The 19833-nt window shown below is 44.4% G+C and overlaps 1 protein-coding gene across 1 annotated transcript in view; it reads right to left on the bottom strand.

Moving 5' to 3' along the window:
• Window positions 1-19833, bottom strand: part of LOC139391805 (electrogenic aspartate/glutamate antiporter SLC25A13, mitochondrial-like) — a 98314-nt gene that overhangs the window by 52610 nt on the left and 25871 nt on the right. Inside the window, exons 6-8 of the mRNA XM_071139361.1 lie at window positions 17495-17641; window positions 5572-5710; window positions 688-781 (exon numbers count right to left, since the gene is read on the bottom strand). Coding sequence (XP_070995462.1) covers window positions 688-781; window positions 5572-5710; window positions 17495-17641 — 380 coding nt within the window. The remainder of the gene's footprint in view (window positions 1-687; window positions 782-5571; window positions 5711-17494; window positions 17642-19833) is intronic.

Raw genomic sequence — 19833 nt, 5'->3', positions numbered from 1 at the left:
TTCCCCTGTGGACTCCCCTTCCCCTGTGGACTCCCCTTCCCCTGTGGACTCCCCTTCCCCTGTGGACTCCTCTTCCCCTGTGGATTCCCCTTCCCCTGTGGACTCCCCTTCCCCTGTGGACTCCCCTTCCCCTGTGGACTCCCCTTCCCCTGTGTGTGTGTATGCTCTTGTGTATGTGTCTCCTCTTCCTCAGACAAATGCTGAGTTTTGAAGGCTTATTTGAGTGAAATGGGATTCAGAAGATTCATGCCTGGCTCATTTGATCAGGCTGCAGTGAAAGCAGACATTTTGGAAGAAGAACGACCGGGTATGACGAGCTCCAGTGATCCAATAACAACCACATGGATTAATGGGACAGGCTATTGAGACCCAATAAACTGAAAACTAGTATTAACTACAACAGTACATGCTAATGTGGAAATACAATGAGAGGAATGGATTACACTATGCAGTATCAATGACTGTGGGAAAATGTTTCCCTTAATATGAAGCTTCATTCAACATTGCTGGAATTCAATGATTTAAAACTGAGGTTGAGAGGGCTTATCATGTATGATCTGTTTTGCATAATTATGTATCTTGAACGCAACTGTAATTAAGCTATTAAACTGAATAGGGCTATCTATTTGAGGCCTAGCCTTGTCATCTGTGTGTGTATGTGTGTGTGTGGGGGTGTGTGTGACTCACCCCCGGGATTCAGAGAGGTCGGCCAGTTGGAACAGGATGTCCACCTCCATCGGAGTCACCTGACCAAACCTCTGGGCCGCAATGATGAACTCCTCTGTTACAGGAGAGAAGGAGAGGAGAGGAAGAGACGAAGAGGAGAGCAGAGGAGAGAAGAGGAGAGGAGAGGAAAGAAGAGCAGACAAAGAGGAGAGAAGAGGAGAGGAAATGAGAGGAGAGGAAAGAAGAGCAGACAAAGAGGAGAGAAGAGGAGAGGAAATGAGAGGAGAGGAAAGAAGAGCAGACAAAGAGGAGAGAAGAGGAGTGGAAATGAGAGGAGAGGAAAGAAGAGCAGACAAAGAGGAGAGGAGAGGAAATGAGAGGAGAGAAGAGGAGTGTGACGGATACTCCCACTTTATTTATCTTTGATTCATACAGGTGATCCCAGTTGAGAATAAAATCTCTCTTTCCCACAAGTCCAACATCCTATACACAAATACAGTGTTTGAGATAATCCCCTTGAATTAGTTCCCACATGTATTTCCTGTTTACAAACCTTATTGAATTGACTTAATCTGTTCTTTAGACAGACAGACAGTGTACAGTAGGGGAAGTGTTAGGTACATAATGAACAGGTTGATAACTGGGTTGGGTTACATCCCAAATGGCATTCTATTTCCCTATTTAGTGCACTACTTTTGACCAGGGCCCAGGCTCTGGGTGGCATTTGGGACTCAGCCATGGCTGACTTACAGTGTGATTTCTATAGCTCTGGTATCTGGTATTGAGTGACCAGCTTATTCAAAGAGCCAGGACACTGTGTGTCCCTGAACAAAGTGAGGTCAAAATCAAAAGTAACAGTCATTATCTGGCGTGACCACCAGCTCCTCCTCATGGACTGCACCAGATTTGCCAGTACTTGCTGTGATATGTTACCCCACTCTTCCACCAGGGCACCTGCAAGTTCCCGGACATTTCTGGGGAGAAAGGCCCTAGCCCTCACCCTCCGATCCAACAGGTCCCAGACGTGCTCAATAGGATTGAGATCTGGGCTCTTCGCTGGCCATGGCCAAACACTGACATTCCTGTCTTGCAGGAAATAACGCACAGAACGAGTAGTTTGGCTGGTGGGTCAGGATGAGCCTGCAGGAAGTGTACCACATGAGGGAGGAGGATGTCTTCCCTGTAACGCACAGCGTTGAGATTGACTGCAATGACAACAAGTTCAGTCCGATGATGCTGTGACACACCGCCCCAGACCATGACGGACTCTCCACCTCAAAATCGATCCCGCTCCAGAGTACAGGCCTTGGTGTAAAGCTCATTCCTTTAACGATAAACGCAAATCTGACCATCACCCCTGAAAACCGCGACTCGTCAGTGAAGAGCACTTTTTGCCCGTCCTGTCTGGTCCAGCGACGGTGGGTTTGTGCCCATAGGAGACAACGTTGCCGGTGATGTCTGGTGAGGATCTGCCTTACAACAGGCCTACAAACACTCAGTCCAGCCTCTCTCAGCCTATTGCGGACAGTCTGAGCACTGATGGAGGGATGGTGTGTTCCTGGTGTAACTCGGGCAGTTGTTGTTGCCATCCTTTACCTGTCCCGCAGGTGTGATGTTCGGATGTACCGATCCTGTGCAGGTGTTGTTACACGTGGTCTGCCACTGCGTGGACGATCAGCTGTCCATCCTGTCTCCCTGAAGCGCTGTCTTAGGCGTCTCACAGTACGGACATTGCAGTTTATTGCCCTGGCCACATCTGCAGTTCTCATGCCTCCTTGCAGCATGCCTAAGGCACGTTCACGCAGATGAGCAGGGACCCTGGGCATCTTTCTTTTGGTTTTTTTCAGAGTCAGTAGAAAGGCCTCTTTAGTGTCCTAGGTGTTCATAACTGTGACCTTAATTGCCTACCGTCTATAAGCTGTTAGTGTCTTAACGACCATTCCACAGGTGCATGTTCATTAATTGTTTATGGTTAATTGAACAAGCATGGGAAACAGTGTTAAACCCATTACAATGAAGATGTGTGAAGTTATTTGGATTTTTACGAATTATCTTTGAATGACAGGGTCCTGAAAAAGGGACATTTCTTTTTAGGCTGAGTTTATATATTCAGTAGAGCATAGATCAGATAGCTCAGTTTACTCCCAGACATCAACTCACTCTCAGTTTATATACAAAGATCATCTGACAGTCTATACACAAAGATCATCTGACTGTCTATACAGAAAGATCACCTGACAGTCTATACAGAAAGACCATCTGACTGTCTATACAGAAAGATCATCTGACAGTCTTTACAGAAACATCATCTGACAGTCTATACAGAAAGACCATCTGACTGTCTATACAGAAAGATCATCTGACATCTATACAGAAAGATCATCTGACTGTCTATACAGAAAGATCATCTGACCGTCTATACACAAATATCATCTGACAATCTATACACAAAGATCATCTGACAGTCTATACACAAAGATCTACACTGCAGTTCATACGTTTGGGGTCACTTCAAAATGTCCTTGTTTTTGAAAGAAAAGCTAATTTTTTGTCCATAAAAATAACATAAAATTGATCAGAAATACAGTGTAGACATTGTTAATGTTGTAAATGACTGTTGTAGCTGGAAATGGCTGAATTTTAATGGAATATCTACATAGGCATAAAGAGGCCCATTATCAGCAACCACCACTCCTGTGTTCCAATGGTACGTTATGTTAGCTAATCCAAGATAATAATTTTAAAAGGCTAATTAATCATTAGAGAACTATTTAGCAATTATGTTAGCACAGCTGAAAACTGTTGTTCTGATTAAAGAAGCAATAAAACTGGCCTTCTTCAGACTAGTTGAGTATCTGGAGCATCAGCATTTGTGGGTTCGATTACCGGCTCAAAATGGCCAGAAACTCGTCAGTTGTTGTTCTGAGAAATGAAGTCTACTCCATACGAGAAATTGCCAAGAAACTGAAGCTCTTGTACAACACTGTGTACTACTACCTTCCCAGAACAGCGCAAACTGACTCTAACCAGAATAGAAAGAGGAGTGGGAGGCCCCGGTGCACAACTGAGCAAGAGGACAAGTACATTAGAGTGTCTAGTTTGAGAAACAGATGCCTCACAAGTCCTCAAATGTCAGCTTCATTAAATAGTACCCGCAAAACACCAGTCTCAACATCAACAGTGAAGAGGCAACTCCGGGATGCTGGCCTTCCAGGCAGAGTTCCTCTGTCCAGTGTCTGTTTTCTATTCCCCATCTTAATCTTTTATTTTTATTGGCCAGTCTGAGATATGGCTTTTTCTTTGCAACTCTGCCTAGAAGGCCACCATCCCGGAGTCGCCTCTTCACTGTTGATGTTGAGACTGGTGTTTTGTGGGACTCAGCAGTTCCACATCACTATAACATCCCTTACAGTTGTCCGGGGCAGTTCTAGCAGGACAGAAATTTGACAAACTGAGTTGTTGGAAAGGTGGCATCCTATGACAGTGTCACGCCATTCTACTGCTTTGTCTATGGAGATGGCATTGCTGTGTGCTTGATCTTATACACCTGTCAGCAACAGGTGTTGCTGAATCCACTAATTTGAAGGGGTGTTCACATACTCTTGCATATATTGTGTATATTCCATGTAGCAGACCACAGAACGAGTTGCATTCATTTCATTGAAGTGAATGTTGTAATCAGCCCTGCCCTAAGAAATGAGGGCGTGGAGGCGGTAACCACAGCGATGACGTTCCAAACCTAAACAGTGGCCCCGCCTCACATACGGAATCAATCAGGCCGGTTGGTGGGGGTCACAGGGTGGGGGGGAGCGAGAGAGAGATGGAGACGTGGAGCTCTGCACGCACAGACCAGGTCCCAGTAGAGCCTAATGACTGTGGCTGGGGGGGCACCACAGCCCAGCCATGGCCACGCCACGGTGGGAACAGCCAAGGGAACTCAGGCCCACACCCCCGATAAGGCCCCGATAGCATCACACTCACATACCCAGAACCCAGAACCCCAGAGCCATGCGGTAGACTGACCTACTCAGCATCAAGAGAGAAAGAGAGAGAGAACCAAGCCTACAGTGCTCAGCAAATACCAGACAGGGAGAGACATTGGTACAGTTCAACAACTGGCATCTGAGGTAGACAGGGAGTGAGAGAAATTATGTGGAGGGGGGCTGTTGAGCTAATTGATAACTCTTGATTAAGCACATGTTAACTGTCATTCTTATTTTTTTTATTTTACCTTTATTTAACTAAGTTAGTTAAGAACAAATTCTTATTTTCAATGACGGCCTAGGAACAGTGGGTTAACTGCCTTGGACAGGGGCAGAACGACAGATTTTTTACCTTTCAACCTTTTGGTTACTAGTCCAACGCTCTAACCACTAGGCTACCTGCCGCCTCGTCATATCACGTCAAATCATGACATATTGTGTATGTTTTTCCTTTCCTCTATGCTATTTGTGATTTGTGAAACAACTGTTAGTTTGGTCCTGGCCATTTACACTCGAATGGTTTAGGGTAGAATTTGGGCAGGGTTAGCTGATCCTAGATCTGTAACTCAGGGGAAACTCCTAGCCAAACCAGAGCCAGGGAGGATGTGTCACAGACAGGCCCAGTGAGAGACCCGCCACTGCTGCTGAGAATTCTGGGTAAACTTCCCATGTGTCTGTTGGGACGCATCCAGCAGGGCCAATCAAATGTAGACAAGGAGGAGGAGGTGGGTGGTGGGGAGTGGAAAAAAGAAAACAAACAAAACTACCACACACACACACATTCTCTGTGTGCGTGTGTGTCTGTGTACGCATGTATGCTGTGTGTGCGTGCATGAACGTGTGTGTGTGCGTGCGTGCATGAACGTGTGTGTGTGCGTGTGTGCATGCGTGCATGTGTGTCAGCGTATGTATGTCTACCAACCTTTAGTGACTTCCAGGACTCTACTGCTCCCAGCCAGTGTGGTGTAGATCTTCCTAATGACATCCATGTTGTTCAGGAGAGAGTTGAAGCCATTAAAGTAGGAAAAACTGACCTGGTGAGATGTATTGCCCCCGGCCGCCTGGGAGAGTTAGAAGAGGTAGAGAGAAGGGGGGAAGGAGGCAGAGGGAGAGAGAGGGAGAGAAAAAGAGAGAGGGAGAGAAAGAGGGAGTGAGAGAGCGAGAAAGTGGAGGGAGAGAGAGAGAAAGGAAGAGAGAAAACACAACCCATGTTTATGTTTAACTATTTGCGCATCGTTACAACACTGAATATATACATAATATGACATTTAAAATGTATTTTGGAACTTTTGTGAGTGTAATGTTTACTGTTATTTTTTATTGTTTATTTCACTTTTGTTTATTATCTACTGCACTTGCTTTGGTAATGTTAACATAATGTGTCCCATGCCAATAAAGCCCTTGAATTGAATTGAATTGAGAGAGCGTGAGAGAGACGGAGAGACAGAGAGAGAGAGAGGGAGAGGGAGAGAGAGAGACAGAGAGAGAGAGAGGGAGAGACAGAGAGAGAGGGAGAGAGAGAGAGAGAGAGACAGAGAGAGAGAGAGGGAGAGACAGAGAGAGAGAGAGGGAGAGACAGAGAGAGAGGGAGAGAGAGAGAGACAGAGAGAGTGGGAGAGACAGAGAGAGAGGGAGAGGGAGAGAGAGAGAGAGAGAGAGAGAGAGAGAGAGAGAGAGAGAGAGAATGAACAAAACAGAGTGAACACAAGCTATACACAGTACACAGAATGACATGCAAATATATGATATTCTTACACACAACCACACACACTGACATTACCTTTCACACACAACATGACACAACAGCAGAATTCTAATTAGTAGTGTGAAGGAAAAACACAATGGACCAGCTAATAGACCAGTTGGTTACCATCACACACTATAGGGAGACCTACTGTAAATATAATAACTCTATGTAAAGGATTTTGTTTACGGTGTTGGGAAAGGAGATCGTCGTCAACACAACCAGAGAGAGTCAGGCACGCATGCACACACACACAAACACACACACCATACACACACAAACGGTCTTTCCAGAGAGGAGAGGAGAGCTGTAGTCATCAGGCTCTGTTTAATGAAGTGCTTCTCTAATGAGGATGGAAGGCTGGAGTAAAGCAGAGAAAATAGAACGAGGTAACGCTTAAAACAGAGACTCAAAACGTTCCAGTAGGCTAGTACCCACTGCACACATTCCTTCCAGCCCACAACACAACTCTTTCATCATTACACACAGCGTCTTGATTTAAGTTTAAAAGTACTTAAAAGCACTTGATGGCGTCAATGTGTTGGTGTCCCGTTAGATACGACTATTTACATTTTCTCCGATGGAATGATTCATTAAAGTAACGTTGATTAAATATTGCAGATATTCATCTTGTACTATTTTGAATAGCGGGCGTGTGGAGAAAATCGTGGAAAACCATCCTTTTCACTAGATGGCGCTGTTTGCTTTACAGACACAGCAGTGAGCCCACCACAGCTTGCAGTGAGGGAGAGAAGCCATCTGCAGAAGAAGGGAGGAGGTTGCTTGGGTTGAAGCTTCTCCTCTCCTCCACTCCTCTCCTGACAGAACGGCACATTTATCCACGTCCAAAAACCCACCAGCCTCACAATGTTCACTGAAACATCATATTACTGTGCCCTAGCCATGACATCCACACCCTAGCCATGACATCTACACCCTAGCCATGACATCCACACCCTAGCCATGACATCCACACCCTAGCCATGACATCTACACCCTAGCCATGACATCCACACCCTAGCCATGACATCCACACCCTAGCCATGACATCTACACCCTAGCCATGACATCCACACCCTAGCCATGACATCCACACCCTAGCCATGACATCTACACCCTAGCCATGACATCCACACCCTAGCCATGACATCCACACCCTAGCCATGACATCCACACCCTAGCCATGACACCCACACCCTAGCCATGACATCCACACCCTAGCCATGACATCTATACCCTAGCCATGACATTTACACCCTAGCCATGACATCTACACCCTAGCCATGACATTTACACCCTAGCCATGACATCAACACCCTATCCATGACATTTACACCCTAGCCATGACATCTACACCCTAGCCATGACATCAACACCCTAGCCATGACATTTACACCCTAGCCATGACATCTACACCCTAGCCATGACATTTACCCCCTAGCCATGACATCTATACCCTGTCAATGACATTTACACCCTAGCCATGACATCTACACCCTAGCCATGACATTTACACCCTAGCCATGACATTTACACCCTAGCCATGACATCCACACCCTAGCCATGACATTTACACCCTAGCCATGACATTTACACCCTAGCCATGACATCTACACCCTAGCCATGAGATTTACACCCTGGCCATGACATTTACACCCTAGCCATGACATTTACACCCTAGCCATGACATCCACACCCTGGCCATGACATCCATACCCTAGCCATGACATCCACACCCTAGCCATGACATCCACACCCTAGCCATGACATTTACACCCTAGCCATGACATTTACACCCTAGCCATGACATCCACACCCTGGCCATGACATCCATACCCTAGCCATGACATCCACATCCTAGCCATGACATCTACACCCTAGCCATGACATCGACACCCTAGCCATGACATCTACACCCTAGCCATGACATCTATACCCTAGCCATGACATCTACACCCTAGACATGACATTTACACCCTAGCCATAACACCTACACCCTAGCCATTACATTTACACCCTAGCCATGACATCTACACCCTAGCCATGACATTTACACCCTAGCCATGACATCAACACCCTATCCATGACATTTACACCCTAGCCATGACATCTACACCCTAGCCATGACATCAACACCCTAGCCATGACATTTACACCCTAGCCATGACATCTACACCCTAGCCATGACATTTACCCCCTAGCCATGACATCTATACCCTGTCAATGACATTTACACCCTAGCCATTACATTTACACCCTAGCCATGACATCTACACCCTAGCCATGACATTTACACCCTAGCCATGACATCAACACCCTAGCCATGACATTTACACCCTAGCCATGACATCTACACCCTAGCCATGACATCTACACCCTAGCCATGACATTTACCCCCTAGCCATGACATCTATACCCTGTCAATGACATTTACACCCTAGCCATGACATCTACACCCTAGCCATGACATTTACACCCTAGCCATGACATTTACACCCTAGCCATGACATCCACACCCTAGCCATGACATTTACACCCTAGCCATGACATTTACACCCTAGCCATGACATCTACACCATAGCCATGACATTTACACCCTGGCCATGACATCTATACCCTGTCAATGACATTTACACCCTAGCCATTACATTTACACCCTAGCCATGACATCTACACCCTAGCCATGACATTTACACCCTAGCCATGACATCAACACCCTAGCCATGACATTTACACCCTAGCCATGACATCTACACCCTAGCCATGACATCTACACCCTAGCCATGACATTTACCCCCTAGCCATGACATCTATACCCTGTCAATGACATTTACACCCTAGCCATGACATCTACACCCTAGCCATGACATTTACACCCTAGCCATGACATTTACACCCTAGCCATGACATCCACACCCTAGCCATGACATTTACACCCTAGCCATGACATTTACACCCTAGCCATGACATCTACACCATAGCCATGACATTTACACCCTGGCCATGACATTTACACCCTAGCCATGACATTTACACCCTAGCCATGACATCCACACCCTGGCCATGACATCCATACCCTAGCCATGACATCCACACCCTAGCCATGACATCCACACCCTAGCCATGACATTTACACCCTAGCCATGACATTTACACCCTAGCCATGACATCCACACCCTGGCCATGACATCCATACCCTAGCCATGACATCCACATCCTAGCCATGACATCTACACCCTAGCCATGACATTGACACCCTAGCCATGACATCTACACCCTAGCCATGACATCTACACCCTAGCCATGATATTTACACCCTGGCCATGACATTTACACCCTAGCCATGACATTTACACCCTAGCCATGACATCCACACCCTGGCCATGACATCCATACCCTAGCCATGACATCCACACCCTAGCCATGACATCCACACCCTAGCCATGACATTTACACCCTAGCCATGACATTTACACCCTAGCCATGACATCCACACCCTGGCCATGACATCCATACCCTAGCCATGACATCTACACCCTAGCCATGACATTTACACCCTAGCCATGACATCAACACCCTATCCATGACATTTACACCCTAGCCATGACATCTACACCCTAGCCATGACATCAACACCCTAGCCATGACATTTACACCCTAGCCATGACATCTACACCCTAGCCATGACATTTACCCCCTAGCCATGACATCTATACCCTGTCAATGACATTTACACCCTAGCCATGACATCTACACCCTAGCCATGACATTTACACCCTAGCCATGACATTTACACCCTAGCCATGACATCCACACCCTAGCCATGACATTTACACCCTAGCCATGACATTTACACCCTAGCCATGACATCTACACCCTAGCCATGACATTTACACCCTGGCCATGACATTTACACCCTAGCCATGACATTTACACCCTAGCCATGACATCCACACCCTGGCCATGACATCCATACCCTAGCCATGACATCCACACCCTAGCCATGACATCCACACCCTAGCCATGACATTTACACCCTAGCCATGACATTTACACCCTAGCCATGACATCCACACCCTGGCCATGACATCCATACCCTAGCCATGACATCCACACCCTAGCCATGACATCCACACCCTAGCCATGACATTTACACCCTAGCCATGACATTTACACCCTAGCCATGACATCCACACCCTGGCCATGACATCCATACCCTAGCCATGACATCCACATCCTAGCCATGACATCTACACCCTAGCCATGACATTGACACCCTAGCCATGACATCTACACCCTAGCCATGACATCTATACCCTAGCCATGACATCTACACCCTATCCATGACATTTACACCCTAGCTGTGATATTTACACCCTGGCCATGACATTTACACCCTAGCCATGACATCTGCACACTAGCCATGACATTTACACCCTAGCCATGGCATCTACACCCTATCCATGACATCCACACCCTAGCTGTGATATTTACACCCTGGCCATGACATTTACACCCTAGCCATGACATCTACACCCTATCCATGACATTTACACCCTAGCCATGGCATCTACACCCTATCCATGACATCCACACCCTATCCATGACATCTACACCCTAGCCATGACATTTACACCCTAGCCATGACATGTCATGGCTTTAGAAGCTTCTGATAAGCTAATTGACATCATTTGAGTCAATTGGAGGTGTACCTGTGGATCTATTTCAAGGCCTATCTTTAAACTCAGTGCCTCTTTACAATAGTACACAAGTATAAACACCATGGGACCACGCAGCCGGAGCCGCGTTCTGTCTCCTAGAGATTAACGTACGAAAAGTGCAAATCAATCCCAGAACAACAGCAAAGGACCTTGTGAAGATTCTGGAGGAAACAGGTACAAAAGTATCTATATCCACAGTCAAATGAGTCCTATAACGACATAACCTGAAAGGCCACTCAGCAGGGAAGAAGCCACTTGCAACTGCACATGGGGACATGGGGACAAAGATGGTACTTTTTGGAGAAATGTCCACTGGTCTGATGAAACAAAAATAGAACTGTTTGGCCATAATGATCATCATTATGTTTGGAGGAAAAAGGGGAGGCTTGCAAGCCGAAGAACCCCATCCCAACCGTGAAGCATGGGGGTGGCAGCATCATGTTGTGGGGGTGCTTTTCTGCAGGAGGGACTTCACAAAATGGATGGCATAATGCGGAAGGAAAATTATGTGGATATATTGAGGCAACATCTCAAGACATCAGTCAGGAAATTAAAGCCTGGTCGCAAATTGTCTTCCAAATGGACAATGACCCCAAGCATACTGCCAAAGTTGTCGCAAAATGGCTTAAGGACAACAAAGTCAAGGTATTGGAGTGGCCATCACAAAGCCCTGACCTTAATCCTATAGAAAATTTGTTGGCAGAACTGAAAAGGTGTGTGCGAGCAAGGAGGCCTACAAACCTGACTCAGTTACACCAGCTCTGTTAGGAGGAATGGGCCAGAATTCCCGAAACATTTCACCCAAGTTAAACAATTTAAAGGCAATGCTACCAAATACTAATTGATTGTATGTAAACTTCTGACCCACTGGGAATGTGATGAAAGGAATAAAAGCTGAAATAAATAAATCTCTCTACTATTATTCTGACATTTCACATTCTTAAAATAAAGTGGTGATCCTAACTGACCTAAGACAGGGAATTAAATGTCCGGGATTAAATGTCAGGAATCAAACAAGCTAAGCGTCAGTAAAGAGAGAAAGTAGAGTCGCAATTCAACGGCTCAGACACAAGAGGTATTTGGCAGGGTCTACAGTCAATCACGGATTACAAAAAGAAAACCAGCCCCGTCATGAACCAGGAGGTCTTGCTCCCAGGCAGACTAAATCACTTTTTTGCCCGGTTTGAGGACAATACAGTGCCACTGACAAGGCCCGCAACCAAAACCTGCGGACTCTCCTTCACTGCAGCCGACGTGAGTAAAACATTTAAACGTGTTAACCCTCCGCAAGGCTGCAGGCCCAGACGGCATCCCCAGCCGCGTCCTCAGAGCATGCGCAGGCTGGCGTGTTTACGGACATATTCAATCAATCCTTATCCCAGTCTGCTGTTCCCACATGCTTCAAGAGGGCCACCATTGTCCCTGTTCCCAAGAAAGCTAAGGTAACTGAGCTAAACGACTACCGCCCCGCAGCACTCATTTCCTTCATCATGAAGTGCTTTGAGAGACTAGTCAAGGACCATATCACCTCCACCCTACCTGACACCCTAGACCCACTCCAATTTGCTCTCAACCACACTGCACACTGCACTAACCCATCTGGACAAGAGGAATAACTATGTAAGAATGCTGTTCATCGACTACAGCTCAGCATTTAACACCATAGTACCCTCCAAACTCGTCATCAAGCTCGAGACCCTGGGTCTCGACCCCGCCCTGTGCAACTGGGTACTGGACTTCCTGACGGGCCGCCCCCAGGTGGTGAGGGTAGGTAACAACATCTCCACCCCGCTGATCCTCAACACTGGGGCCCCACAAGGGTGCGTTCTGAGCCCTCTCCTGTACTCCCTGTTCACCCACAACTGCGTGGCCATGCATGCCTCCAACTCAATCATCAAGTTTGCGGACGACACTACAGTGGTAGGCTTGATTACCAACAACGACGAGACGGCCTACAGGGAGGAGGTGAGGGTCCTCGGAGTGCAGAGAGCGGAGAGCATCCTGTCGGGCTGTATCACCGCCTGGTACGGCAACTGCTCCGCCCACAACCGTAAGGCTCTCCAGAGGGTAGTGAGGTCTGCACAACGCATCACCGGGGGCAAACTACCTGCCCTCCAGGACACCTACACCACCCGATGTCACAGGAAGGCCATAAAGATCATCAAGGACAACAACCACCCGAGCCACTGCCTGTTCACCCCGCTATCATCCAGAAGGCGAGGTCAGTACAGGTGCATCAAAGCAGGGACCGAGAGACTGAAAAACACCTTCTATCTCAAGGCCATCAGACTGTTAAACAGCCACCACTAACATTGAGTGGCTGCTGCCAACACACTGACTCAACTCCAGCCACTTTAATAATGGGAATTGATGGAAATTGATGTAAAATATATCACTAGCCACTTTAAACAATGCTACTTAATATAATGTTTACATACCCTACATTACTCATCTCGTATGTATATGTATATACTGTACTCTATATCATCTACTGCATCTTTCTGTAATACATGTATCACTAGCCACTTTAAACTATGCCACTTTGTTTACATTACTCATCTCATATGTATATACTGTACTCGATACCATCTACTGCATCTTGCCTATGCCGTTCTGTACCATCACTCATTCATATATTTTTATGTACATATTCTTTATCCCTTTACACTTGTAAAGGTTGTAGTTTTGGAATTGTTAGGTTAGATTACTCGTTGGTTATTACTGCATTGTCGGAACTAGAAGCACAAGCATTTCGCTACACTCGCATTAACATCTGCTAACCATGTGTATGTGACAAATACATTTGATTTGATTTTGAATTGTGAAAAACTGAGTTTAAATGTATTTGGCTAAGGTGTATGTAAACTTCCGACTTCAACTGTATGTGTGAGATTAGAGGGAGAGAGCGTGTAGAGTGTGTGTAGAGTCTGTAGAATGTGTTGTGTGTGTGTATACATTTTGTAGTGTGTGTAGAGTGCGCGAAGAGTGTGTAGTGTCTGTAGAGTGTGTAGTGTGTGTATAGTGTATAGTGTGTGTAGAGTGTGTAGTGTGTGTAGAGTGTGTATTGTGTGTGTAGTGTGTGTAGAGTGTGTAGAGTGTGTGTAGAGTGTGTAGAGTGTGTAGTGTGTGTAGAGTGTGTAGAGTGTGTGTAGAGTGTGTAGAGTGTGTAGTGTGTGTAGAGTGTGTAGAGTGTGTGGTGTGTGTAGAGTGTGTAGAGTGTGTAGTGTGTGTAGAGTGAGTAGAGTGTGTAGTGTGTGTAGAGTGTATAGAGTGGGTAGTGTGTGTAGAGTGTGTAGAGTGTGTAGTGTGTGTAGAGTGTGTAGTGTGTGTAGAGTGTGTAGCGTGTGTAGAGTGTGTAGAGTGTGTGTAGAGTGTGTAGAGTGTGTAGAGTGTGTAGAGTGTGTAGAGTGTGTGTAGAGTGTGTGTAGTGTGTGTAGAGTGTGTGTAGAGTTTATAGAGTATGTAGTGTGTGTAGAGTTTATAGAGTATGTAGAGTGTGTAGTGTGTAGAGTGTGTAGTGTGTGTAGTGTGTAGAGTGTGTAGTGTGTGTATAGAGTGTGTAGTGTGTGTATAGTGTATGTAGAGTGTGTGTATTGTATGTAGAGTGTGTAGTGTGTGTGTAGAGTGTGTGTATTGTATGTAGAGTGTGTAGTGTGTGTAGAGTGTGTAGTGTATGTAGAGTGTGTAGAGTGTGTGTAGTGTATGAAGAGTGTGTAGTGTGTGTAGAGTGTGTAGAGTGTAGTGTATGTAGAGTGTGTGTAGAGTGTGTAGTGTATGTAGAGTGTGTAGTGGGTGTAGAGTGTGTAGAGTGTGTCTAGTGTATGTAGAGTGTGTAGTGTGTGTAGTGTGTGTAGAGTGTGTAGAGTGTGTGTAGTGTATGTAGAGTGTGTAGTGGGTGTAGAGTGTGTAGAGTGTGTCTAGTGTATGTAGAGTGTGTAGTGTGTGTAGTGTGTGTAGAGTGTGTAGTGTGTGTAGTGTATGTAGAGTGTGTAGTGTGTGTAGAGTGTGTAGATTGTAGTGTATGTAGAGTGTGTGTAGAGTGTAGTGTATGTAGAGTGTGTGTAGAGTGTGTAGTGTATGTAGAGTGTGTAGTGGGTGTAGAGTGTGTAGAGTGTGTCTAGTGTATGTAGAGTGTGTAGTGTGTGAAGTGTGTGTAGAGTGTGTAGAGTGTGTAGAGTGTGTGTAGTGTATGTAGAGTGTGTAGTGTGTGTAGAGTGTGTAGAGTGTAGTGTATGTAGAGTGTGTAGAGTGTGTGTAGTGTATGTAGAGTGTGTAGTGTGTGTAGTGTGTAGAGTATGTCGTGTGTGTAGTGTGTGTAGAGTGTGTTTAGAGTGTGTGTAGAGTCTATAGATTGTGTAGTGTGTGTAGAGTGTGTGTAGTGGGTATAGTGTGCGTGTAGAGTGTGTGTAGTGTGTATAGTGTGTGTGTAGAGTGTATAGAGTATGTAGTGTGTGTAGAGTCTATAGATTGTGTGTAGAGTGTGTGTAGTGGGTGTAGTGTGTAGAGTGTGTAGTGTGTGTGTAGTGTGTGTGTAGAGTGTAGAGTGCGTAGTGTGTGTTTAGAGTGTGTAGTGTGTGTAGAGTGTGTAGTGTGTGTGTAGAGTGTGTAGTGTGTGTGTGTGTGTAGAATGTGTAGAGTGTGTGTAGAGTGTGTGTGTAGTGTGTAGAGTGTGTGTAGAGTTTATAGAGTATGTAGTGTGTGTAGAGTTTATAGAGTATGTAATGTGTGTAGTGTGTAGTGTGTGTAGAGTTTGTGTAGAGTCTATAGATTGTGTAGTGTGTGTAGTGTGTAGAGTGTGTGTAGAGTTGATAGAGTATGTAGTGTGTGTAGTGTGTAGTGTGTGTAGAGTGTGTGTAGAGTTGATAGAGTATGTAGTGTGTGTAGAGTTTATAGAGTGTGTAGTGTGTAGAGTGTGTGTAGAGTTGATAGAGTATGTAGTGTGTGTAGTGTGTAGAGTTGATAGAGTATGTAGTGTGTGTAGTGTGTAGTGTGTGTAGAGTGTGTGTAGAGTTGATAGAGTATGTAGTGTGTGTAGAGTGTGTGTAGAGCATGTGTGTGGTGTGTAGAGTGTGTGTAGAGTGTGTGTAGAGTTTATAGAGTATGTAGTGTGTGTAGTGTGGAGTGTATGTAGAGTGTGTGTAGTGTGTAGATTGTGTGTAGAGTGTATAGAGTATGTAGTGTGTTTAGAGTGTATAGAGTGTGTAGGTTTGGTTCCACATACAGCCTTGCGTTTAATGAGTCTGTAATGGAAGTGAGTGTGTGTTTACTAACATAGACCCAGAGATGGCTGGTAAACATTGTGGGAAAAATGACAGAGTTCACTAGGTGTTTATAAAACAGGCTAGACATGGAGGGAGACACACACAACCAGTTACATGTGAGACATACAGTACCAGTCAAAGGTTTGGACACACCTACTCTTTCAAAGGTTTTTCTTTATTTTACTATTTTCTACATTGTAGAATAATAGTGAAAACTTCAAAACTATGAAATAACACATGGAATCATGTAGTAACCAAAAAAGTGTTAAACAAATCCAAATATATTTCATGTTTTAGATTCATCAAAATAGCCACCCTTTGCCTTGATGACAGCTTTGCACACTCTTGGCATTCTCTCAAACAGCTTCATGAGGTAGTCGTGAATGCATTTCAATTAACAGGAGTGCCTTGTTAAAAGTTCCTTTGTGGAATTTATTTCCTTCTTCATGCTTTGAGCCAATCAGTTGTGTTGTGACAAGGTAGGGGTGGTATACAGAAGATAGCCCTATTTGGTAAAATACCATGTACATATTATGGCAAGAACAGCTCAAATGAGCAAAGAGAAATGAATGGTCCATCATTACTTTAAGACATGAAGATCAGTCAATGCGGAACATGTCAAGAACTTCGAAAGTTTCAAGTGCAGTCGCAAAAACGATCAAGCGCTATGATGAAACTGGCTTTAATAAGGACCGCAACAGGAAATGAAGACCCAGAGTTACCTCTGCTGCTAGTTTTGATGTCTTCATTATTATTCTACAATGTAGAAAATAGTAAAAATAAAATAAAAACCCTTGAATGAGTAGGTGTCCAAACTGTTGACTGGTACTGTACATACTTAATTACTCACACAAACATACCATTCATACATGTAATACCACAATTGTGAGAAAATTATTTCCTCACATAAGAGAGAGAAAAAATGAGGACACCAAAACAGACATGTGTGAGTGTGTGTGTGTGTGTGTGTTTGTATGGGTGTGAGAGAGAGAGATATTTAACTGCCTGGTTTGCTGTCAGAGAGGTTTGAGGTTCCATACGCCGTGTCTTTGTGTCACGTTAGGAGAAGGATAGAGGGAGAGAGGGAGGAGAAGCAGAGAACCAGGAAGCCAGACCCACCGCCACCAGGCTCTCCTCCACAAAGGGTGTGAGCATGTGGGGCCGGATGGTGACCATGATGTCCCTGAAGTCCAGGGCGGAGATGGAGCCGCTGTGGGCCTTGTCCCTCTGAACAAAGGCCTGCCGTGCATGCTCCAGCTGCATCTCCTGGGGAGGAGACAGAGGAACACACACACACAGATTAACAACACACAGAGACAGATACATACACACACATAGCACACATACATGTACATAGACAGATACACACACAAATAGAGACAGATACACACACATGCGGGCACAAACACTATGTACAGGGCCTAACCCACATAGTAGAGGTCACACAGAGGATTTGACTCATCCGTCCTCATGACTCATAGATAGCCTTTAAATCACACAGATAGCCTTTAAATCACACAGATACCCTTTAAATCACACAGATACCCTTTAAATCATTCAAATGTGCAAGTAATAGATTGTTTTAACGTGAAATGAATATGGTTGATTTTTAAGGTTAAGGAGAAGTGCAGTGAATAGTGTCACCTTTTAGGATGTCAATATAAATGAATATATTTATGGTTGTTTGTAATTTTGTCTTGCCTTTTAATCATTATATGTGTTATTGTTTTTCCCATCGAGGACCACTGTGGAAACAAGCGTTTTAATTAATACTTTCAAGTGATATCCTCTGGATCCATATTGAACATTTTATTGTATATGTCTGTTACCCAAAATAAATTCAATTCAATTCAAAATACCATTTAAATCACACATATACCCTTTAAATTACAGATACCTTTTAAATAAAAAAAATAGACTGTTTCTATCACACAGTGACAGTCATAGATACCCTTGGCATCACATAGAGACAGCCATAAGCTAAGTTTCCATCCAATTGGTGACAGATTTTCATGTGAATAGTCTAAAATCCGCATTAAAAAAATACACGCATTTTCCAAACAGAGATGTGTTTCCATCAAATTGACTTGTTTCAGATAAAAGGCTGCGTGTGACATAAAAATGCCCTTTGCGGATAAATTCCCATGTACCGAATAAAAAATACAAGTTAAATCGGTTTCCATTGCTTTTTCAACTCTACTGATGGTTTTCACAAAAAATCTGCGTTATATAGAGAATGAGCCCATTCTGGTATTGGCACGTGTACTCTAGCCAACAACTATATCTGTGTGCTTGGCTAGCCTACATGAGATTATTATTATGGACAAAAGAGCGAGATTATTTATAATTGTCAAACAACAGCAAAGCATCAATCACCATGTCACCAGAATAAGACCCTTGATATGTATTGAAAGGAGCATCAAGCTCATCACCGTGCACTTTCACCACCCTGTGAAGTTCATAACTTATTTCATCTGTAGCCTAATAAACTGCATGCTTTCCTGACGAGTCGTAGTGGGAGGACCACACACCATGTCATCGCATGACTCCAAGTTAACTTTGATATCATTGTTATTATATCAATATTTGAGCATAAAAGCATTTCCACCGACATTCCTCGCATAATTAATTTTACAGACACAAAAAGATCCAACCTTGTATAACAGTTTTGTTGATGTTTGGAAACTTTACCGAAAAATTTTCTGTTTCTGAGGCCTGTCATTACATTTTTTTATCCAACATTATTTACTTGCATTAAAAAGATTTGATGGAAACCTGGTGAATGACAGATACCCTTTAAATCACATAGATATCCTTTAAATCACACAGATACCCTTTAAATCACATAGATACCCATTAAATCACATAGATACCCTTTAAATCACATAGATACCCATTAAATCACACAGATACCCATTAAATCACATAGATACCCTTTAAATCACATAGATACCCATTAAATCACACAGATACCCATTAAATCACACAGATACCCATTAAATCACATAGATACCCATGAAATCACACAGATGCCCTTTAAATCACACAGACGCCCTTTAAATCACACAGAGACAGGCATAGATACCCTTTATATCACACAGCGACAGTCATGTTATAGGGCCCAATGTGTGAAATATGTGTGCTCACACCCTTCTCAGAAATGGCAGCACACATTATAATATTGCACCCGCGTTGCCTGGTGTCCCAATTGTGGCCCGGTGTCCAATGAGATTGCGGCCACGTCTCCTGCCTTTGGTCAGATTGAACCCAGCCTCGTCCACAAAAACAAGAATGTGGGTCATTTCATGTCCTTCCAGCTCCGTTATTTTCTATACAGTAACACAGAAACAGAAGATAAAGTTTATTTTACATAGCCTATTCTAGAATCTGACAGTTTAGTAAAGTATAAATGTTTTCTGTTCTTATGGGTATCTACAACTTCAGGAAGTATATACTGT

This window comes from Oncorhynchus clarkii, chromosome 32 (genome assembly GCF_045791955.1).
Source record: "Oncorhynchus clarkii lewisi isolate Uvic-CL-2024 chromosome 32, UVic_Ocla_1.0, whole genome shotgun sequence".
NCBI classification, from domain to species: Eukaryota; Metazoa; Chordata; class Actinopteri; order Salmoniformes; family Salmonidae; genus Oncorhynchus; species Oncorhynchus clarkii.
This window is presented reverse-complemented; position numbering and strand designations above follow the sequence as displayed.